At 36.5% G+C, this 24530-nt stretch overlaps 1 protein-coding gene across 1 annotated transcript; it reads right to left on the minus strand.

Annotated features, from left to right (window-relative positions):
- Window positions 1–7756: 7756 nt before the first annotated feature.
- Window positions 7757–18485, minus strand: LOC143545826 (uncharacterized). The gene is made up of 8 exons (XM_077037638.1): window positions 18344–18485; window positions 16985–17700; window positions 15679–15867; window positions 15493–15601; window positions 10701–10759; window positions 10448–10601; window positions 9142–9444; window positions 7757–8076 (listed from the first exon to the last, which is right to left on the minus strand). The coding sequence occupies exons 1-8, from the start codon at window positions 18483–18485 to the stop codon at window positions 7976–7978; spliced, it is 1773 nt and encodes a 590-aa protein (XP_076893753.1). The 3' UTR covers window positions 7757–7975.
- Window positions 18486–24530: the final 6045 nt, after the last annotated feature.

The raw sequence follows: 24530 nt of genomic DNA on the forward strand, positions 1-24530 counted from the left end.
AAACGATTCTGATTTTCGTTGCTCCTTTGCGAAAACGATCAAAAAGCAAGTGGATCCTCGTACCATTGTGGTGTGCGTACTTGTCAGCCGATTGGGCGGCTAACTTTGCTGTTGGGCTTATCTTGAACAGCCAAGGGGACCCTGGTGAGAGCTCAGACAATAAAAAAGGTAGGAACCCTGTGGAACATGAAGACCTTCTTGCCTTCTGGGCACCGTTTCTTTTGATGCACCTTGGCGGTCCGGACACCATTACTGCTTACGCGTTGGAAGATAATGAGTTGTGGGTTCGACATGTTCTTGGTCTTGTCTTGCAATGTATAGCTGTTGTTTATGTGTTTATTATGTCACTTCCACGTAACGGGCTATGGATTCCCACCCTGTTGATATTCTTGGCAGGGATGATCAAATACATTGAGAGATCCCGCGCGCTTTATCTTGCGAGTGTGGATAGATTCAAGGATTCGATGCTTAGAGAAGCTGATGCGGGAAAGAATTACGCTAAACTCATGGATGAATATTATAATATGAGGAAAGCCAGACTACCCGTGAAAATAGAAGAGATCCCTGAGACAAACGCAATGGCTAAATCCACCATCAAGGCTACTAAAGCGGAATTATCCGAGTTGGACGTGGTGCGGTTTGGTCATCAGTTCTTCGAAAAATATGTCGGGCTCTATGTTGATATGATATTCAATGTAAAGGAATGGGATGAGAGCCGCAAATTCTTCCTCGATAGGACCTCGGAAGATGCATTCAGAGTGGTTGAAGTGGAGTTAAACTTCATGTATGAAGTTCTCTTCACCAAGCTTCGGGTGGTGTATACTAAGTTTGGAACCATTGGTCGGATTATCACTCTAGCCGGGGTTTGTTTAGCATTCGTTTTATTCGCACTGGAAAGCAAAAGCAAGTTCCGGGAGACTGATGTTATGATCACCTATGCTTTGCTCATTGGTGCATTGGTTTTGGATATAAGTGCTCTACTCATGCTCTTCTTTTCTGACTGGACCATCATACATTTACAGAAATTGGTGGGTGGCGCACCTCACAAGACTCTCAAGATCAAAATCATGAATTCACTTCTCAACCTCCGAAAAGGGATGATCGAGGATGCCAATAGAGATGCGACTGTGACACCGGAAAGCAGGGTTAATCAGTTCAAATCTAGTATATGTCAAATGCAAGTTATCAAGTCCCGAAGGTGGTCGGAAACCATTCCATCTTACAATCTTATCTACAACTGCTTGCACCCACGTGAAAAACGATGGGGAGAGATTGTTGACGCATTGGGGCTCACCGTCTATCTTGATAGCATAGCTTACGTAAAACCGAGGCCTTTCACCCTAGAGCTTAGAGACTCCATCTTCGAGGAGTTAAAATCAAAAGCCGAATCCGCAGAGGACTTGCCGAAGGCGAAAGAGTTAAGTTCCGCGCGAGGTGCTCAGGTGCTGGAAACGCACGGCTGGCATAGCCTAGCAGTGAAATATGTTTCAGAGGTCAACTACGATCAAAGTCTCATTCAATGGCACATGGCTACCGAGATATGCTACAACTGTGACCCCACCTACAAGGAAAAAGATGCCCGAGGAATGAAAATATCGAAACTATTATCCGATTACATGTTGTACCTTCTATGCATGCAGTCAAGCTTGATGTCAGGAGTGGCGGGTGTTGGACAAATACGATTTCTTGATGCTTGCGCAGAGATTTGCGCGCAAGTTAAAAGGATTTCGGACATTGAAAAATATATGGTGCCTGAAGGAGAAACGGTTAGAGGTGAAGATAAGCAGAAAAATGTTTGCCAAGGGATTCGTAATGCATCAGCCGAACTGAACTCCGATTTATTCGAAAGTTGCAATTTGGCGAACGAGTTATTGAAGATGGATGATAGATGGGAGATTATAAGGAAGGTATGGGTGGAGATGTTGTGTTACGCTGCGAGTCACACACGCGCCAACATGCAAGTAGCACAAGTGAGTAAAGGTGGTGAACTTATCACCATAGTTTGGTTATTGATGACTCGCTTTGGCTTGGGAGATCGGTTCCAACAAAATATACGTAAAACAGCACAACTCTTTGTTGGCAAGTAGTTAAAAGGACACAAACAAATTTACCAGGAGTATCACTGACAAAATTTTATATATAATACGCATTTTGGTGTTTTTGAATGAATAAACTTAGTCGTAATTACCTTTTGTGTTTGTTGTTATAAACTAAGTGTGTACTAATGTAAGCAATTCAAAGTTCATAAAATACACATATTTTGATTCATTGGGACCTTGCCGAACTCGTTTATAAGAAGATAAAAATATAAATAAAAACATACAAAACGAAAAAAGAGAAAAACAAATAAAATGAATGAGACCCACCATTTTAGATTTTTGAAAGTCTTTTCCCACAAATCTTAAACCTCCAAAAACCATCTAATAGCCCATGCCACGGTATACGGTCCTTTTCCTGCCGTTGACAAATGCCACATAAGCAGATATATAGGTTGGTGCTCGGGAGTTAAGATACGAACACAAAACCATCACTACGGTGCTGTTTGTTTTTCCTCAGAAGGACTTCTCCACCTCTTTTGTCTGCACTGAGAAGAGGGCGCGCAGACGTTGGGCTCTGCAGTGTGTTTGTTTTTTCGAAGACGTTTCATTAAAAAACGTCTGCGCGCCCTCTTCTCCCAGAAGTGTTGGTATTATCACTTCTTTAACCTCTTCTACACATTTTAGCTTATAACCGATCATCATCCTCCTCCTAACCCTATTCAACTCCTTCATCCTCACCAAGCCGCCGGTCGCTCCACACCTCCTCCGCTCCAAGCCGGCTAACTCCACTCCTCCTCCTCTCCACTGCCGCCGCCGCTCCATTCACCACGCTGCCGCCGCTGCTCCGGCATCTTCTTGAAGGTATGCTTTCTTTCTATTCTTTTCATTTTAGGGTTTCTTTCTATTCTTTTCATTAGGTGAAACTGAAAATGATTTGTTAAGTGATTGTATTGTAGTTAGGTTCTAATTTGTGCTAAATCTTGTTAATCGCATGCTACAGTGTGTTTGTGTATGTATATGTATGTCTGCTTCCGTCGATAACTTGACCCGTCGTGTCGATACACGGCCGCTGCTACTACTGCTGCTAAAGGTAGTCATTGAGGGATTATTTAGCCTAGTTCTAAACTCAATACCCAAATGCAGCATATTAGAACGAGCAGGGGAGCATAAAATCGGAATTTGTGAGCGTAAACTTGAGAACATAATACAACTTTATGTGTTATTTTTATTTTTTGACTCGGTATCTGTAAACTGGTCAAAAAATTTTATAAGTAATAAATGTGTTATTTATGATTACAAATTTACAACATATGGATTGCCTTAACAGTAATCTGTTTTTTTTAAATAAAACAAAACCCGTTGACCCGTTTACAATAAAACACAACCCAAATTGATCCGGTTATCAATAAATGGGTCAAAATTTTTGCAAGTATAATATATACTAACTGTGATTACGAAAAATAATCTAACTTTTTGATTAAATCATAACCATTTTGACCCAATTATAACAAAAACCCACCCAAATTGACCCGTTATCAGTAAACGGGCCAAATCACCACCATTAATATTATAAGATAATTACCCGATATAGCAGGAGTGAAAACACCATCACCAATTGTCATGCAAGTTCCAAGAAGAACAAAAATCAACAATCCTTTTCTAAACTTGGTGTGTTTTTCAAAGAAAGATTTCAATGCAAAACTTTGCCATGTTTCTGCAGTCTTTTTGACACCTTATGCAGATAGTTTCTCATCAGTTTCTTGTTGATTTGGAAGCATGCTAAGTTTTGCGTGACGGCATAATAAGGAGTACAATGCAAATGTGCCACCTTTAAAACACATTAAATGCCAAAGTTTATAAACGGTTTACCATATTTACAAAATCTGTTTTCACTCCTGCATGACAATTGGTGATGGTGTTGATTTTTGTTCTTCTTGGAACTTGCATGACAATTGGTGATGGTGTTTTCACTCCTGCTATATCGGGTAATTATCTTATAATATTAATGGTGATGATTTGGCCCGTTTACTGAGCGTAAACTTGAGAACATAATACAACTCTAGTTCTAAAAAATATTTTGACTCGCCCGACCCGTCTTAATAGGACAGTTGTCGGGAGACAATCCAATCAAAACCAACCAAACAAACCCTTTTTGGCTACTAGTATTTAAGCATCATCTATTTGGACCTAAACCCATTGCGACATGTTTCTAATCCACCTGACCTGCCTGCTTTGCTACCTCTCAAGTCATAAATATTTCTTCAAAATAGCCAAGGTTCGCTTCGTTTATATTGCTTTTCTTCTTTCTCCAAATACCAGGCCTTACCTTTAGTTATATATTCTGTAACAACAAACCAACATCACACCTTGGCTTCTTTTCATGCCCTACAAACATCCTTTACTACATGTTTACACACTGCATTATTCAAACAAAAAAGCTCACTGCATACTGCCTGATATGCATATTTGTTCGTTTATTAAGGAAATGAACTTGTTCGTGAACGGTTCAATATCGACGGTTTGGTTTTGCTCAAACTAACCATTTTGATATATTTTAGTTGCATAATACTGATATATTTTTGTTTTATAGTTACTAGTTAGTGATTTTGCTCAAACTAACCATTTTGACCAATAAGTTTGACAAAATAATTGTTGTTTCTTGTTAGTTGATCATAAAAATGGTAGAGAAACAACATTGGTCGAATGAGCAAATAAAATGTTTATTAGAAACATGCATTGAAGAGAAAAACGCTGTGGGTAAAAAAGGGTTGAGTTTGCACAAAGAATCGTGGGCTAAGGTAATACGGGTTCTTAAGGAAAAGTTTGGATTGGATTTGAGTCAAAAACAAGTCAAAAACGCCTATGATAATCTTAAAGCCAAATACATAGGATGGTTGTATTTGAAAAACAAAACCGGCAACATCTACAACCCTCAAACAAATACCTTTACCTTAACGAACGAGGAATGGGAAGACTTTAAGAAGGTATGTTCATATATTTTTATTTTTTAACATCTACCTCTACCTTAAAGTCCACCCCTAGTTTATTTTTTAACATCTACCATTATTTTTTTAGGGGCATTCGAAAGCGGCATCCTTAAAAACAACTCCATTAGCATTTCCTGAACTTCATGCACAACTGTTTGATGAGAACATTGCCACGGGGAATCGCAAGTGGACCTCAACCCAAACATCAGTGGTTGGATCATCCTCTTGTCATCAGCTCCAATCGGTCCAACAACTGATGATTATAGACAACACAGAAGATGATGCCTGCACTAGTCCTACTACCGAGCCTACTTTTGAGCCTACTCCTGAGCCTACTTCTGAGCCTACTCCCGAGCCTACCCCCAAAAGGGCTAAAACCTCAAAACCATCATCATCCGTCACTTTTGAGGATTTAGCACTTCACATGAAAAATGCTTTGTTACATTTGACTAGGGAAAAACCTGAAAAAAAACGCCCGATAGTTACAACAGTTGTTGAGTGTTCTGAGAAGTTAAGTTTGGTTGGGTTAGAGCCGACGGACCCTCTATATTTGGTTGCTTTTCATATTTTTGGAATGTCCACGGACATGAGAGAGGCGTGGATGGCATTGCCAAATGTTCCCGTCGTGTTAAAAGGGTGGATCGAGATGACGGCTAAAAATTTAGGACTTTTGAAGTAGTTTTTGTTTTGTTGAAAACATTATTTGTTTTTGGTGTATGTTTTTTTAGTTATGTTGAATACATTCTATGCTTTTTGGTTAAGTTTAACACATTGTATGTTATTTTATGGCTATGTGACATGGTTGTTTATGCTTTATGATAATGGTTGTTTATACTTTATGACATGGTTGTTTATGTTTTATTAACAGGTTCATAATGAATAATGATGAGAAAATACTTCTGGTAGTTGTTATGTACTTGTATATCCGCTTTTTTTGGAAGAGGGGTTTGAAACGAAAACAAGACAATGATTCGTCAATGACGGGACATAAATACACGTTAGAGTTATTGCAAGGAAATCCCAAACAATGCATTGAATTGTTACGCATGTCCCGTGAATCATTTGTTCGACTATGTGCACATTTTAGAACAAATTATTCGTTAAAGGATAGTAAACATGTTTCGGTTGAGGAAAAGATGGCTATGTTTTTTATGATAATCGGCCATAACCAACGTTACGTGGTTATCAAGCGTAGATTTCAACACTCAAAGCAAACAATTCATAAATTCTTTCATGAAGTGTTGGATAAAATGATGCTTTTCGCCAAAGATATGATAGTACCAACTTCTTTCAATCCGAATCCAAACATTCCGGGACATAACAAGAGGCTACGAAAGATTTTTAAAGGAGCGGTTGGTGCACTTGATGGGACCTTGATACATGCTGTTGTTCCTACTAGGCAACAAGATTTATATAGAGGAAGGGGAAAGGGTGATTGTTATCAAAACGTATTAGCAATTTGTGATTTTAACATGATTTTTACTTTTCTTGTGGCCGGATGGGAAGGGGTAGCACATGATTCTAGAATATTATCAGAGGCATTATTAGATCCACACGCGCCATTCCCATTTCCACCATCAGGTATTTTTATTGTTTGTTAATTATTTCTATGTTAGTTTAATATTGTAATTAATTGAAAATATTTACAGAGAAATACTATCTTTGTGACGCCGCGTATGCACACATACGAGGATTTATGGCTCCATATCGTAATGTGAGGTATTGGCTTGGAGATTTTCGTCGGAGACGTGCGTTAACCAATAAAGAAAAATTTAATCATGCACATGCAAAACTTCGAAACGTCATTGAGCGTGCTTTTGGTGTCTTGAAAGCAAGATTCCCTATATTGAAGAGGATGGCACCATTTCCATTGGAAACACAAAGGAACGTTACCGTTGCATGTTTCGCACTACATAATTTTATTAGGAAACAAGGTTTGGACGATGAGTTGTTTACACAATACGATCAACCCAATGTGTCGATTGGAAATAGTCGTGGGCAAATTGATGCTGATGAAGACGAGGTTGAAGCACTTGGCACTGCATCAGATCGGGAATATATGACTCAGTTAAGAGATGAAATTGCTGAGCAGTTAATGCAAAATACGGAATAAATGATTTAAAAAATGTTTGTGGTATTATGAATATTATTTCAGTGTTGTTGACTATTATTTAAATTTTGATGTTGAAGACCTTTTTTATTTATATTTCAGTTTATTTAAATTTCAGCTTATTTTAGCAGTCTGCAGATGTTAAAAAACAAACAGTCTTCTTGTTGCAGACTGCAGAGTTTTGGTCCACCTCTTCTGCTACAGATGTTGGCAGATGTGGTTTCGCAGTCTTCTGACATTTTACCTCTGAAAAACAAACAGCACCTACATTGACATAAGCCAAAACGCAAGGATCGCAACACTCAATAAAAAAAGCCTTCAAGAGGGTAGTATAGTGTTAAATGCTAAAGTCATTCTAACTTAAGTCTTAGGACTAAATCCAATTTCAACTATTTTTATTCCTTTAAAAGCTACCTACCCGGCATAAGGTACATTTTACTTACACGAATGGTTAGTAGGGTACGTTGGTTGAGTTTTATAACTTTTACAGTAACGAGTTCTTGTGGTTCAAAAAAACACCCAGACAACTGCAAGTTAGCTTAATGCAGGCTCACCAAGATCTTCATAAGGTCTAAGTATTCACGGAAGCTAACCTAAAGCCTAAACTATAAGCCCTATGTAGTGAAGTTAAAAGGAATCGAACCGCTGTTAGAGCCACAATATCATTTATGCTACTAGGTGAACTACTTTTCCCATCTCAAAAAAATTACCATGTAGATCTATAATTTGCTTCTTTCTTCTGAATAGAAAGATCAACAATAACAAAGAATAGATACATCTAGGACAAGTCACATTACCATATTCAACTATGATTAGAGAAAACCGAAGCAAAATCCGCGCTAATAGTAGCTTGACCGAGACTGATATTGGTTATAATTTGGTGCATTTGGGGTGTGATGTCCATATAACTTTATTGGATCAGGAGCTCCATATGTTGAACCTTCAAGGAATAAAAAGATGCAAAATTAACACCAATAAAAAAAGCTACATTTTCTGTCCCTAAAGATGCAAAAATTGAATCTATATCCATGTCATATACACATAAGGTGGTTATGTGACCGCATCTCTCTTTCCCCAAACAAGTGCTTATGTGGTTCTAGCATTTCTCTATAAAAAATTGGTTCTTTAAGGAACGTGCTATTACACGCATATGTACATTAGTACATATAATATACATACGTAAACGGTCTGTTCTGATCAAATATAGGAGGCTAAGAGCATCAAGTTTACATAATGATGAGTACATGGGCACACAAGTATTTGTAGCATGAAAAAAAATCCACAAATAAAAAACGTGTTACTAAAGAGGGAACTAGAACCATGTATCTAATTTCTAAACAAGGAATCAGATAATAAGCTGAGTACATTTGGTTTAATGTAAAAAAAATGAGCTGATAGCATTAGAAATTTCAACATTAAGGTGAGAATGTGATTTAATTTATACATTGATGATTTATTAACCTCCCAAATAACCTTATTATAAAAGTTTGGATCTTTTTTCCTGTAAGTTGCTGTAATCATGATTAACATGTTAACTAATTATCACATTAAAAATAAACAAAAGAAACGTCCAACATCCTATTATCTTTTCAAGTTTTTAGTTTTAACTTTTAACTACCATGTAACTAGCTTTTTGAAACACATCCTAACGATTCTACTTTCTAGTTATGTTTAAACTCGAGAAATAGAATATATGATGACATACTTAAATTAGAAGTGTAAAAGAGCCGAGCCACTAAGGATATACTTGGGACTGCTGGCTAAGAGTTTAACCAAGCCCTGGCCTATACTGAAGTTAATTTAATAAATGAGCCTAAACAAGCCAGTTATTTGTGTGAAAAATAATCTTTAAATAATACAATAAATGTATGGTTACGTAATATATATTATTATACATATAAATGTGATAATAATAATAACTTAATAATATATATATAGAACAATAACTATACACAAACATACACACATACAAGTAATAACTTTGGGACTTGTGAGATTCACTTACCATGCTGAATTGATGTAACAGGAGAATGAGTTGAAGTGTGCATATCAACCTGACGAGCAAAAGACAGTCCACCAAAGGCATTATACAGAGATGAAGACCTTGGTGCATAGCCTTCTACAGGGGCAGGATGGTAATTTGTGTTTGCGGTATACTGAGGAGATATATCCATTGTTTCATTACTTGCAGTATGGTAGAATGAGTTTCTCTGATAAAAGTTGGAAACAGTGATGGGAGCTGTTACTCTGTGCTCATATCCACTGTAACTACGGCGGTTATTCAAATCATCCCTAGGGAGAAATCTGCCTGAAATTAAATCATCAGGCATTTTGTTTATTTATTAAGTTTGATTAACATTGTCAAACATTATAATTCGTGTCTAGTCCACCCCTGGCCTAGAGGGGAAAAAAATGAGCGGTTCATGTGGGGTGGAGTCAAGGCGGGTAAGTACGATACAAACTCGAGCTGAATTGACCTGAAACACTTTTTGTCCAAAGGTTTTAATTAATTTTATAAACAATCAGTGAACCAGATATGATTTTATAATAATAATATCATTTCAATAACCGTCCAATTTTATAAGTAAAACTAGGGGTGTGCATGGTTTGGTTCGGTTATTAGCCTCAACCAAATTAACCAATCGGTTTTCGGTTACACAGATGGTCCCTATGGTTTGGTCCAAATTTTGGAATTCGTTCACAAAATTCAGAAGTTCGAGATTTAAATTTTAAATAATAAAAATAACTATACTAACAATTATAATACAACCATACCCAGTAGAAATCTCACCCACAGCAAAGCTATTGGTAAGGTTTGGGGAGGGCAAGATGTAGGGAGACCATACCTCTAGCCCAAGGGATAGAGAGGTTGTTTCCAGTGAGACCCTCGGCACTATTATACTAACAATTATAATATAATAATAACAATAATACGAAGAATATAATAATAATAATAATAATAATAATAATAATAATAAAACAAGGGTTAAATTGTAACTTTTAAAAAAGCAAATAAGTAAAGGAATTAAAGTGTAACTTTTAAAGGAGCTAAATATTAATATTATCTCACACATGGGCTACATTCGTAACTTGTAAACTTTAGTGATGAAATCCATAATTTGGACATAACCACAGGGACTATCCATGTAATTAACTTCCGATTTTTTACCTGTTTTTAATTTTTAGCATTTTTATTATTATTTCAACTGATACGTAAAGCATAACCTAAACCGACCCATACATTACTAAACAAGTAGAAATTGCTACTTCTACAAGCCAAATAGGATTTCAATTGAAAAAAAAAATGATACCTGATGGAATCGTCTGATATTGTAATGTGACGGTGTTTGAAATTCCTGAAGTTGGATGACTTAAATGTTGAGTTCTAATGCCCGATTGCAATTTTGCTTTCATTTCATCCAAACATTTCTCTGATTCGGTCATGTTGAGCTCTATGTATACAACCTATATTTTAGAAGAGTAACATTTAAAAATAACTAAATAATATAAGTAATTGTAGGTGTGTGTAGGATTAAATGTATAACATGGTCATATAGTGATGACCTGATCAAAATACTCATCTGTCCCAGGCATATCCTTGCTCCTAGGCAAAACAAAATTGGCTGAAAGTACCAAAAAGCACAATTAAAAATAAATGATTCAATAGTAAAAATGATGACAATTTATCATTAAAGGGGAGTTTGAAGTCTTAAATTTTATTTTGAGTTCGGATTTCTAATAATTTAGAGCGAAATAACACATTTGGTTGAGCTAGATAAAAAATAATAAATATGATTATTGAGACAATGGTAAGTTAACCTATATGTTAAACACATGAACCCTAACAAGACACAAGTTTCACGAGTTGATGCAAATAAAACTCATGTTACCCGAATTGTTATTTAGTTAGAATTTTTTGCAAACTAACTTTAGAATTACAACCCTACAACTAAAAACATAGTTTAAAGAAGATGGTTGTAGTGAAAGTAATGTTTATTACTTGAAGGTGTGTCTAATACATAAGCCACTACACCTATATATACACAACTAAACCCTAGCTAACAGCCCATAAAAGGCCCATGGGCTCTATCTAACCAAATGGGCTAAAACCCTAACTAAATACAATTAACACTCCTCCTCAAGTTGGAGCATAGATGTTAATCATGCCCAACTTGTTACAAATAAAATCTATCTGAGCTTTCCGGAGCGGTTTAGTTAGAATGTCTGCTAGCTGAAAATTTGTCTTCACATGAACTGGTTGAATGGAAGGAGGATCAATTTGTGTGCCTACTACCCGATCTCTGATAAGGTGGCAGTCGACCTCAATATGTTTTGTCCTCTCATGAAATACTTGATTCTTGGCTATGTGAATAGCTGACTGATTATCACAGTATAGCCTCATCAAGTCATTAGAAACAACCCCGAGCTCTCTGAGAAGACGACGAACCCATGTCATCTCTGATGTTACATCTGCCATGGCTCTATATTCTGATTCGGCACTCGACCGGGAGACCGTGTGTTGCTTCTTACTCTTCCATGATACAAGGTTTCCCCCAACAAACACACAATATCCGGTGGTAGATCGTCGAGAAATTGGACAACCTGCCCAATCTGCATCTGAGAACCCTGATATTCGACCATCTCCTTCTTCCGTGAAGGCACCTACACGACAATGACCCTGATCAGAGTATAATATGCCCAAGCCAGGTGAGGTCTTAAGATATCTTAAGACACGAAGGGCAGCATCCCAGTGACCGGTGTATGGTGTAGCCATAAATTGGCTCAGAACACTGACAGTAAAGGAGATATCCGGTCGTGTGACGGTTAAATAATTAAGTTTACCAACCAGCCGTCTGTATCGCTCAGGATCTTTCATTGGATCTCCTTCCTTTGGGAGGAGTTTCTTTGTAGGAAGCATTGGTGTATCAACAGGTTTACAACCCAGTAAGCCACATTCAGTTAACATATCAAGAACATACTTTCGTTGGGAGAGAAGTATTCCTTGTGGAGAGCGGGATACTTCTATGCCAAGGAAATACCTCAGTCGACCTAAGTCGCTTACCTGAAACTGAGACTGAAGAAACTGCTTGAGTTCGGAAATCCCGACCTCGTCATCACCTGTGATTATAATGTCATCCACATAAACAACTACGATAATCCTCTTCCCTTTCTGGTGTCTAAAGAAGACAGAGTGATCGTAGGCACTCCACGTCATCCCAAACTGTCCCATAACACTAGAGAATCGACCAAACCATGCTCTGGGAGACTGTTTAAGACCATATAGAGAACGACGTAGTCTACAAACTTTCGAGGCCTCCTCCTCAACGACGAACCCTGGGGGCTGCTCCATATATACCTCCTCCTCAAGAACACCATTAAGAAAGGCGTTCTTGACATCAAGCTGGTGGAGCGGCCAATGATTAATGGCAGCAAAAGCGATGCAAATACGGACAGATGGCATTTTAGCAACCGGAGAGAAAGTTTCATCGTAATCAATGCCATATGCCTGAGAATACCCTTTTGCAACCAACCGAGCCTTTAAGCGGTGTAGGGAGCCATCCGGGTGTAGTTTAACCGTAAACACCCAACGACAACCAACAATACGCTTCCCTTTAGAAAGTGTTTCAAGATCCCATGTATGATTGGACTTTAGAGCCCCGATTTCATCTTCCATAGCCTGTCTCCATCCTGGGTGAGCGAGAGCGCTCGTCACATTTTTAGGAATCGGGTAGGAATCAAGGGTAGTGGTGTACGCATGAGATTCAGGAGATAGGTGGGTGTAGGCAACATAGTCCTGAATTGGGTAACGAGTACATGTCCGGGGTTCCTTGCGAAAGGAAATAGGTATATCGGGAAGTGGGGCACCAGGAGGATCATAAACAGGTGTGTCAGAGGTTGGTGGATCGGGTAACGATGTAGTAGTGAGAGGTGTGGATTGCTCAGATGTAGGCGGAGTATCGGAGGGTATTTCGGGGTCGTGGCCAGGTTGTGAATCAAGAGTCGCTGATGTTTGACCCCTACCCCGCCTAGCATATGTGAAAAGCAGTGGCGGAGATTCTGTCGGTGGGTCAGAATCAGTAGAGATTGGATCGGTAAAAGGAATTGACACAGGAATGGTGGGGATGAAGGGAGATGTGGGTATATCGAGGTCGGGAAACGGGTCAGAAACAGGAGTGGAACACTCGGGAAAGTAAGGAGACTCGTGAAAAGTGACATCGGCACTGGTAAAGTATCGGTGAAGTGATGGGCTATAGCATCGATACCCTTTTTGAACCCGTGAGTAACCAAGAAAGACACAACGAATGGCTCGAGGATCAAGTTTGATGGTTTTTGGACTATGGTCATGAACATAGGCGACACAACCAAATACCTTAGGTGCGAGAGGAAATGGATCATCGTTGGGAAATAGTATAGAAAACGGTGTTTTACCATGAAGAACGGTTGAGGGCATGCGGTTAATCAGATATGTGGCAGTGAGAACGGCATCTCCCCAAAAACGATGAGGAACACGTGATTGGATCATGATTGTGCGAGCAACATCCAATATGTGACGATTTTTGCGTTCGGACACACCATTTTGTTGAGATGTATAAGCACACGATGATTCATGAATAATGCCGTTGGTTTTTAAGTATGAAGAAAAGTCGGTGGAAAAATATTCTTTAGCATTATCAGATCGTAAAGTTTTAATGGTGGTGTTAAATTGGTTTTGAACATAAGCATTAAATTCTCGAAATATGGAAAATACCTCACTACGAGATTTCAATAAATAAACCCAAGTAGTGCGAGAATAGTCATCAATAAAGGTAATAAAATATTCAAAACCCAACGTAGATTTGATAGGGCAAGGACCCCATACATCAGAATGCAACAGTTCAAAACAAGAACTGACTCGATTGGGCACCCTAGGGGGATAGGGACGCCTGGTATGTTTACCAAGTTGACACGACTCACAATGAAAATTAAAAGACGAAAGTGGTAAATCTGGTCGCATTTGCCTCAGAACTGCTGTAGAGGGATGACCTAACCGACAGTGAGCCTCCCTGACAGCGGAATCACATAAGTTTGCTACAGGATGCGAAAACGGGGATATACGATAGAGACCTCCTGATTCAAAACCAGTACCAATTACCCGATTTGTTTCTAGTTCATGAAAAACGCAGTGAGTTGGGTAAAAAGTCACAGAACAGTTGTTTTGTTTGGTAATCTGACTCACTGAACAAAGACTGGTAGGAAATTTAGGAACAAATAGGATAGAAGACAGTTTTAGGTTTTCCGAGTTACTGATGGATCCTATGCCGAGAACGGGACATGAAGATCCATCGGCAAGACGTACTGGTGCATGGGAAACATTTTGAAGACTAGAAAAAATACCCCGATTCCCAGTCATGTGATGTGTGGCTCCAGAATCAATCACCCATGATAAGTCAAGGCTAGAAGGTTTACCTGAATGTGCCGAGCTGGTTTGAGGATGAGGCAACTGGGAGGTAAGAAACCGTTGAATAAGATCATGCTCCTCTTTAGTAAATGTATACATGTATGTATTTTCGCCCATAGTGATACACGAAACTGAAAATTGACTGTGAACAGTAACAAGTGCGGGTGGAGGGCAGGAACAGATTCCGGCGTAAACAGTTACTCGTCGTGAACAGTTAATCCCGGCAGCGAACAGTAATTCCGGCAGCGAACAGTAACTTTCCGGCAGTGAACAGAAATCCCGGTAGTGAACAGTGTGTTTCCGGTATGAACAGTGTTTCCGGCAATGAACAGTACCGGTGAACAGTGCTCGCGTGAACAGTGCTCGGACAGAACAACAAGGCAGGAGCTTGTTTCAGATCTGAAGGCTGGTCAGACTCAGGTTCGGGTCAGATCGCGGCTAGGGTTTGGATCGAGAGCCGTAGCTCTGATACCATGTAAAGAAGATGGTTGTAGTGAAAGTAATGTTTATTACTTGAAGGTGTGTCTAATACATAAGCCACTACACCTATATATACACAACTAAACCCTAGCTAACAGCCCATAAAAGGCCCATGGGCTCTATCTAACCAAATGGGCTAAAACCCTAACTAAATACAATTAACATGTATAACTATGAAATAAATAAGTTTAACTTTAAACTATAAAGTTGATGCTCATTTCTTGTTGATCTTTTAAATTTTGTCATTAAAATTTAAAACACCAAATCAGTTTTAGTTATGATATAAAACCTTATTTTAAAAATGATAAAAATAAATAAGATAAACGGATCAATGCACGACCCGTTTAGCTAAACGTACTCAAACCCGCAAATTTCATGTCAGGTTTGTGTCATGTTGTCGTTTCGTGTCAGAAATTCACACCCCTATTAACAAAGTACCTATCATTTCATTGACAGCTTCAGCAGAAACCTCGTTTCCCATTTCTCTAAATCTTTTCTCACTGCGAGCTTTGAGATCTTCGGGCCGAGAGAAAGCTACAACTGCCATCTGATTTTAACCATCTTTTTATTTACAATCAGTTTATTCTCTACATGTTACATAAATTATTAACTGATGACGTTTACCTTCTGATAATTAGCAAAAGGCTTCAATTTGCGCTTACGAGCACTCTTGTAAACACTTGTCTGGTCTATAATTAAATTGCACGGTCTTTTAGAAGCCCGGGTTAATAAGGTATTAAATATTGTAGTTGCACGGTCCATTAAGCGGTCAAACCGCTCACCATAGTTTTGCTTGCGTAGCAGACCAGGAACCTAAGACGGGTCAATTCAGTTATGTTGTATCTCTTACTTATAAAACACGTTTAATCAAAGAAAACTGGTCAACTGGGTTGACTGGGCCTGGGTTAAATGTCGCCCAAAGTGTATTTTAAAAACATAAGCACCTTATGAAACTAGATCACTTTTGAAAAAAAAAAATTGTATTCATATTTGCCATTATAATTAACTTATAAGATAAAAGAGCTCAGGCAACAATATTTCTGATAATAAAAAAAAAGTAGGAGTGTAAACAAAGCAAGCTGGCTCGTGAGCTACTTGAGATCGGCTACTTAAAAGCTTGAATCGAGACGTCCTTACACGGGAACGAGCCTTAAAAATAGCTTGTTTTATAAGCGTGCCCAAGCCCGAGCTTCATATATCAAGCTCGAGCTGGCCCGTGAGCCAAATGAGCCACTTATTTTTATATAACTCATACTTAATGTATTAAGTATGTATAAATTTACATAATAGTACTTATTATATATAAAAATCTGACAAAAATAACTACATATATAAATATGTTATTTATAAAAACTATAACTATAATTGTATATAAATTATTTAGAATGTATGAAAATTATATAAAAAATAATAAGCGAGCTGAGCTCGAGCTTGAAAAACGACTCACAATCCGAGCACGATATTTTATAAAAAGAGCGCGAACAAGCTGGGCTTGAGCTTGAGCTCTAGTAACTCAGAACCAGCCTAGCTCGAGCTTGAATAAACGACTCACGAGCCAAACTCAAGCTTTAGAAAAGGTGCTCAAAATGAATCGAGCTCTCATAAGTCACAAGGAGCCGAGCTCAAGCTTGAAAAAATGGCTCACGAGCACGAGCCACACTTGAGCTTTATAAAAAGAGCTCAAAACGATCCGGGCTCAATCCTAGTCGAGCTCGGGCTCGGCTCGGCTAGTTTACACTTCACACTAATAAAAAGAAATACACCTTCATTTGATCCAGAGCCAAAATGAGCCGAGCTCGAGCTTGAAAAAATGACTCACGGGCCGAGCTTGAGTTCAAGCTTTATAAAAGAGCTCGAAACAAGCCAATCTCAAGCTTAGTCGAGCTCGGGCTTGGCTCGGCTCGTTTACACTAACAAAAAGAATATAGACCTTCATTTGATCCAAAGCCAAATTTGTTCCAAGCAAAATATATCGCTTTTCAGGGTGATCTTTAACCCATCTTTCGGCCCAAGTAGTCTTTCCAGAAGCAGGTAAGCCCACCATCATAATCAATTCACAATTACAAACATCTGAAAACGGAGGTCCCACCAAACCATTTCCATCCTCAAGCGCACACGACCACGGTCTATACCCATCTAATGGAACCAAACCATCTTCATACCCGAACTGCAACCGAACCACAACATTCTTCAAAAGAACATGTGGAAACACAGCCAAACCACCATTAACCAAACGGCTCGCAACATCGAGCCATTTCCCGTTCTTGGCAAAACCGATGGAACCCATTGGTTCGCTTTCCAAATCAACAACACAAAGAATTGTGTCACCAATATCAAACCTCTCACCATAATCAGAAAACTTTCCAGAATTAGAAAACTTCCCGGTCCCGCCAAACCCAAAACTGTGTTCGGTTTCACCAAGGTTTCCTACCTTGTCATCTATTCTCGAGATGCCGACTCGACAGAGGTGTTGTTGACCAATGGGAGTGTCATCCATATCAACAGGTTGACCAGATACTATTTTGCAGCTAAAACAATACTTCCCTCTAGTTATACCTACATTGGCCCGAGCACCAGACCAGCAGTAAGCAAATCCATGCTCATACAGTGCAGAACCTTTGAGGCCGTTTTCTTCAATATCAAAATCTAGTAACAGACAACAAATCACTCAATTTATCAGATAGTATAATCCTGGAATTAGCAATATGATTTCATCCAACTTATCAGCTAATATATTCTGATTAAATCAGTAATATATGATTTCACCTAACTTACGAGCTAATACCATCTAATGTAACTAGTAACATGATTTCACCTAACTTATCAGCTAATATCATCCAGGAAGTACCAATATGATTTCATCCAACTTATCAGCTAATAGCATCTGATTAAATCAGTAATACATGATTTCACCAAACTTACTAGCTAATACCATCTAATGTAACATTATTTCACCCAACTTATGAGCTAATATCATCTAATGGAATCAATAATATAATTTCACCTAACTTGTCAGCTAAATCATCATCTAATGGAACTAACAATATATAACTGGTAGCATTAGTTGTCCTAGGGTTTTGTTACACAGTAAACAGAGAATTGGACATTGAACAGGTTCATGAGATGCAAATTGCTAACAGAGTAATAGATCGACAAAATTGGAAACCCTAACCTGTGATTAATATTAAAAAGAAATGGAAATTGGTACTGCATTCATTCTAGGGTTTTGAATAGGAAGAAAAGTGGGAAGAAAGTAAGTTAATAATAATAATAATAATAATAATAATACCTAGATCAGAATCGGCAGGGTTAAGAACGACTCGATGATTGTTGAGCAGTGAATAAGGATGATCGTAATATAGGCGTGGTTTCTTTCCCGGCGAGTGGTTTTCGTGTGCTGAATAACGTTCCCGCTTCACCGACGACGCCATCATTGAGGGTGTGTTTGGGATTCCTGAAAAGAACTTTTTGTGCTGAGGTGGTAAGGTGAAAAGGTTTGTGAGTATTTGATAAGGAGTTTTAAAAAAAGTGTTTGAATTAACATAAGTTAATAAGTTATTTTTTAAAAAGTGTTTGGTTTAATTTATTGATGTAAAATGACAAAAAAAGACACCAATTGCACACATTTGGTTATTGATGCGATGCAACTGACAACAACACTTGATTGCAATACTAATGGTAACTTCATTAAGAGGAACACCAATTGCACACATTTGGTTGAAAAGATGAAGAGAGCAAGTGTAATGTTTGATTTTAGTAAGAGCAGTTAGCAGCTAATTAAACTTAACAACCGAGGGCAGGGGGCGTGTTTGAGACATTTCATCGAACAGGTTCAGTGCATCATTCAAGTTCCTGACTTTATGAAGCTTAGACCGATTATCATCCGAGTGAATGGAAGTAGCTTTAATAATGTGAGTACCAAATTGTAAACCTAACTGTAAAGATGAGAAATGGGTACCTCTGAAAGCATCAACAGCAACAGATTTTTGAAAGATTCATCATCATCATCAAAACCCATTTTGAAAGATTTATTTGTATTTTGATGATCGGCAAAGAGGTAGGAGGATGTGTTAAGGGTGGGTGGGTGAAATAATGATATGCATGGTGGGTGAAATAATGAAAGGGAGCTGGTGGAAGAAGGGTGAATTGGGTATTTAAAATGGATACGGAGATAAGCTAGGATATCCCAACTTATACAAAACCCATTTTTTAGCCTTATTAACAGGAAGAAATGCATAAGGACTTGTTACTTCCCAAACACTAAAGTAGAGAAAAAAAATTATTCATCTTAATAAGTTATAAGGAGTGAAAAATAAGGAATCCCAAACACCCCCTGAAATTGAAATGAGATGAGAGTAAATTTGAGTTCGATGTGATTAAAAAGAGTGGAAGAGTTTTGAAAAATAAAAAATTAATGTCAATAATAATAAATGTTTTAAAATATTTAAAAGTCAATAACATGATGGGTCAAGCTCATGGGTTGTATCTTTGATTATTTAGATTTATTATTTTCATTTTTTTATCATTACCAATGGGCTTTCAATACCCGGTAAAGAATCTTACGTTTAAATCTACTTTTTCGGGGTTATGTTCAAGGTCAAGTCCTCGACTGCCGTGAGACCGTACCCTCTGATGTGTGGGAACCGGATGGGATCCGTAAACTCCCGCCTTGTCGGGTTCGAACCTGGATTAAAGCCTTGATTCGTCTATTCACCCTGATATCCGTTGAATTGGCCCAAGTGAGAATCGAACTTGCATCTCCATTAAGAGAGGACATGCCTCTTACAACTAGACCAACTTCTCGTGATGTGTTATAGTTTAACTAACAACAAAGTTATTCTTTAATCTTTTTTATGTAAAAAATAAATGAGCGAATTTGATTGGTTAGAGAAATACGTGATCACCGCTTCCCCTTGACTAACGCTCACCATTATGCTGGTGTAAGAATAAATATATTTTATATATTTATTTATGTGGCCATCATTATCATTTATATAATAATAGATCAAAATAATTAATTATACCTTATTATATATTAGCTTGGTAATTGTTGATGGGCCATATTACTCTTAATAGCTAATAAAGGGTTTCCCCTTGGATGTATATATAGAGAGAATAAATTAACATCATAACCTAATCACACACACATAACAATTTTGTGTGCCTCCTCTCTCTTCTAAACCGGGTTTCCTCTCAAGAACCCTAACCATCCTTAACTATACATCATAAAGGGGAACTCGATCAAGATGACAAGCATGTCGGCTACATCATACCTTGCTGCGGTTTCTACTCTTCATGTTGTAACAGGTTCATAGGTTTAATATTTATCATGTTTTCTATTACTTACATGAAGAACTGATCAACATGTGGTATCAGAGCGATGTTGATTAATCAGTTCTTCATGTTTTTCCCTAAATCTGGAATTAAAATCGAAGAACATAAATTTTGATTAAAACCCTAATTTTTCCGGTTTTCATATTTTGTTAAGAAAACTGGTTATAATTGCTAAAATTCATATTTAAAACTCTAATATATTCGAAATCTGTTAAAAATATGTTTAAGATTTCGATTCCAGAGAAAATTGATTAAAGATTCTTCGAAGATGTTCTTCGTGTTCATCATAAAAACCGAAGAATCGCCCTTATTTTGGATGAATCGTAGGAATAAAATATGTTGTTTCCAATTTTGATTGTTTTTTATCTATTAAAAATTTTGAAACATGATATAGTTTTATTAATAAAAGATTTCAAAATATAAGATAATTAAATCAAATCTTTTAAAGTTGGAAACAAGATAATCCATTAAAATTCGAATTCCATCTTTATCATAAATTAGTTTATGGGATTTAAAATTAATTGACGGGACAAAATAATTTAAGAGTTCAAAATAGTTTATGGGTTAAAGATCTAAAATTAAATTTCGGTTTTTCTAAAATGGTTTTGGTTTACCAAAATCCCGATGACCTTATAAAACCCGAAAACTCTCATAATCCCGAAAACCCACTAAAATTTGGGCTCACTAAAATTCCCGAGAACTCATAATTCCCAAGAACTCAAAAGTCTCGATAACTAATTTCGCGAGAACTCTAATATTCCCATAAACTAAACCTAATTAAATGTTTTGTAAATAATTAAATCTTATAAAACTTTACAAAACATAAAAAGCTTAATTTGAGTGAATTTTGATATATCACTTCTGCCCAAAGGTGATGTGTTACATTTACCATCATTCAAGTTTAATTGAAAGCTTTTGTTAGTGTTTGCATAACATGATACAAATGTCTCACTTCTGTCCAAAAGTGATGTGTTACATTTTTATCTAGCAAAACTAGCCAATGCATAATTAAAATAATTGTCTCACTTCTGCCCAAAGGTGATGTGTTACAATTATTTTGCACACATACTTAAATAAAATTTAATTCTGCCCAAAGGTGATTTATTTTTTGTTTAAGTAGAACTTTTAATTATAATCTGTTAGTTTGATATTAATAATAGACATATCACATCTTCAATAAAATATAATGATCCTCACATTAATGATCCTTCATTAATCTAATGATCATAAATTTTAATATGGATTATCTTAATATCCCATAACATTACTCACTATAATTTTCTTTTATAAATAGCTATCTCATCCAAATCATCCACTCTGATCTCAAAACACAATTAAATTTTGTCTCAAAAAGAGTTTTAATAACATTTAGCCCTTCTCAATTTTAATTATCCATTAAGACATTATATGACTATCCTACTGCTCTTTCTAATAACAATTATTCCATTGAAAACTAGAGCCTAACAAATGGAATGAGTCAATCATAATGTCTATTACGATAATGATAATCAAGAACTTATATAAATAAATGCTATCACTAGAGTTATTATAGAATTAGTTTTTCCTAAGACTAATCAAAATAACTCCCAAGATTCATGCACTCCTTAAGAATTCTAACTATAAGGTTAGATGGTATTATTGAATATATCATAATGTACAATCATAACCCATAAAATTAAGGGCTCACACATGATATTAAGCACAATATTCTAGTACATTGCATACTCAAATTTTCAATAGTACAATTTGGTGCATTAAAAATCAACTATAATACTCAGAAGTACCAAAGGAAAATGAGTGTGTTGATCTGCAACATATGTACAAGAAAAGAAGCATCCGGTACTGGAAAATAAGATGTTATTCAACTCACTACCACTAAAACATAAAAGAGGATTATTCTAAGGTTCATAAACAAAATACAAGTATTACTTCCAGCTTTAAGTTCTCTAAGGAGAAGTCTCATTGCAAAAATATGCCATTAGATTAGGCATATGCATTACAAGATTATCCATAATTCAAAAGAACAATTGGCTAAAATTGATAGTTATATATTAATGATATTTAAGTCTGCTAACCTAATATTCTCATTAACACATGATTGGTTGAGTCTAGTTCTATATGTTTACCCAAAAATCAACAAATAACTAACATGAGGGTTAGTGACAAATTTACATGTTAAGGTTATTAGAACCATGATAAACTGTCTTCAAATTACGCTTTATGATACCTTAAATATTATGTAGATTAATCAGAATTTAGTATCAATACTTAAGCTACTATGTCAGTTTAAGGTTTGCATAGCCAAAATAAAGTCACTATTACCTTAAACTCTCATATGATTTGTTATCAATATTTGGATTGAAACATTTATAAATTACAACTAGATGATACTATATATTTTCACAACTTTTGTTATCATACAAATAAAAATGTAACAAAAGACAAATGAGACATATAAAATTCATCCATTAAAACCAAATTTCATGAGAAATCATGACATGGTTGATGAGGGTTATTTTTCATATAATCTCATTCTTAGTGATTTTAAATCATGGATTAAATGCCCTACACATTACTTGGCTTAAGGAATAAGTATGGGTCCACCATAAGTTATATTTCACTGACATTCGTGAAACTTATTCAAACGGAATATTCAGACATAATTCTTTTATTATTTAAAATGCTATTTACTTGTATCTAATCAGTATTCTATGGTCCGCGGTCTTAAAGAGATTCGTTCATATATACTTAATACGATTTCAATAAAATATGTCCTTTAAGTTTATTATGACATCTGGACGTTAATGGAATCAAATCAAGTCTAACATATATATGATGGATTCCCACGTCACGTACATCATTGAAACTTCTCTTGTATTTTCCTAGAGATATTAAAGATCAGTGGGAGCCTTAAGTGTCTCAATCATAACTTACAAGATTTGCAAGAGGTGGAGGAGTGAAAAATTGATATTGTCTTAATTACACCTCTTGTACAAGACACTGCTCCATCACAATACTATTTCATCAAAACTTATCTCTGTAGAATTTACTACTACTCTTACAAAAGTTTCGGTGTTTCTTAAATGTGGGCATACTCCGATTTCTTACTGAAATAATCCTCACAAGAGAAACTACGACGACTTACATCATTAACTCGATTTCTGTTAGAATTTATTGATCTTTAAATATTGACCATAAGCATGCTAATTTCCTAAAGGTTTTTAAAGTCAGTGGGAGCGGTGAAAGTCCTTATAATGACTTGTTAAAAGTCATTAAATTTTACTCCAAATTTAACACCAATTACACCTCTTGTACACCATACTGCACCAACTCTTACACACTTAGAATCCTGAAAATGATAGCAACCTAACTAAGAGCTAATCCATAAAACTGAGACTTTTAAAATTACCCAATAATCAACTTAGGAGGCCATCTAGGTTTTCAAACCTACTAAATTTGATGCTTATGTAACCTCCCTAACTAAAGTTGAATTGGATGTTGGAAAGTTTAATGATCATAACCCTTATAATTAAACCATTATCATCAATCATAATTAACTCCATAAGTCGCTAACGTTTTGAGATTTGGTTGAATCACCTAAAGGTGTTCATAACTAAACGAAATCCTAACACAAACGTTAAGACACTAAGAAGCATAATTGATTATTAAAGGTTAGATTCAAAAAGGAATAAATCATCAAAGAATCTTATAACCTATATTATAAAACATTTATTTGAGGATCATCACTATTCAAGCAGCTTATAATAGTTAAAGAGCTACGTTAGAAGAACATTAAAACAACATTCCCTAATAACTGACTTACATATCTACATGCTCATAAAACAACCTAAATGTTATAAACTGAAGGTTAATGAACATTTAGTCTATAAGTCAATAAAATCCATGTATGGGTTAATGCAAACATCAAAATTTGATGAAATATTTATACAATTATTTTCATCAAAACCCAAGTGGATTAATGTACCTACCTCAAGATGAGTGGGAGCAACTAAAAACAAACTTGTCCTTATATAGATGACATTCTTCTGACAAGTATATGTTACATAAGTCAAAGCATTGTTCACACACTTTAATATGAAATATCTTAAAGATATCCCTGACATAATAGATATCATAACATT

The sequence above is a fragment of the Bidens hawaiensis genome, unplaced genomic scaffold (genome assembly GCF_021521415.1).
Source record: "Bidens hawaiensis isolate Kalapana, Puna unplaced genomic scaffold, B.hawaiensis_p1.1 tig00014039_1, whole genome shotgun sequence".
Classification (NCBI taxonomy): domain Eukaryota; kingdom Viridiplantae; phylum Streptophyta; class Magnoliopsida; order Asterales; family Asteraceae; genus Bidens; species Bidens hawaiensis.

What these genes read in the sequence shown, in the direction of transcription:
- LOC143545826 (XM_077037638.1), bottom strand. Translation starts at nt 18,485, where the DNA reads ATGGCGTCGTCGGTGAAGCGGGAACGTTATTCAGCACACGAAAACCAC. An exon ending in AGCTGTCAATGAAATGATAG is followed by an intron (nt 10,760 to 15,492) that starts GTACTTTGTTAA and finishes TGGTACTTTCAG; the next exon opens with CCAATTTTGTTTTGCCTAGG. An exon ending in CAGATGAGTATTTTGATCAG is followed by an intron (nt 10,602 to 10,700) that starts GTCATCACTATA and finishes TCTAAAATATAG; the next exon opens with GTTGTATACATAGAGCTCAA.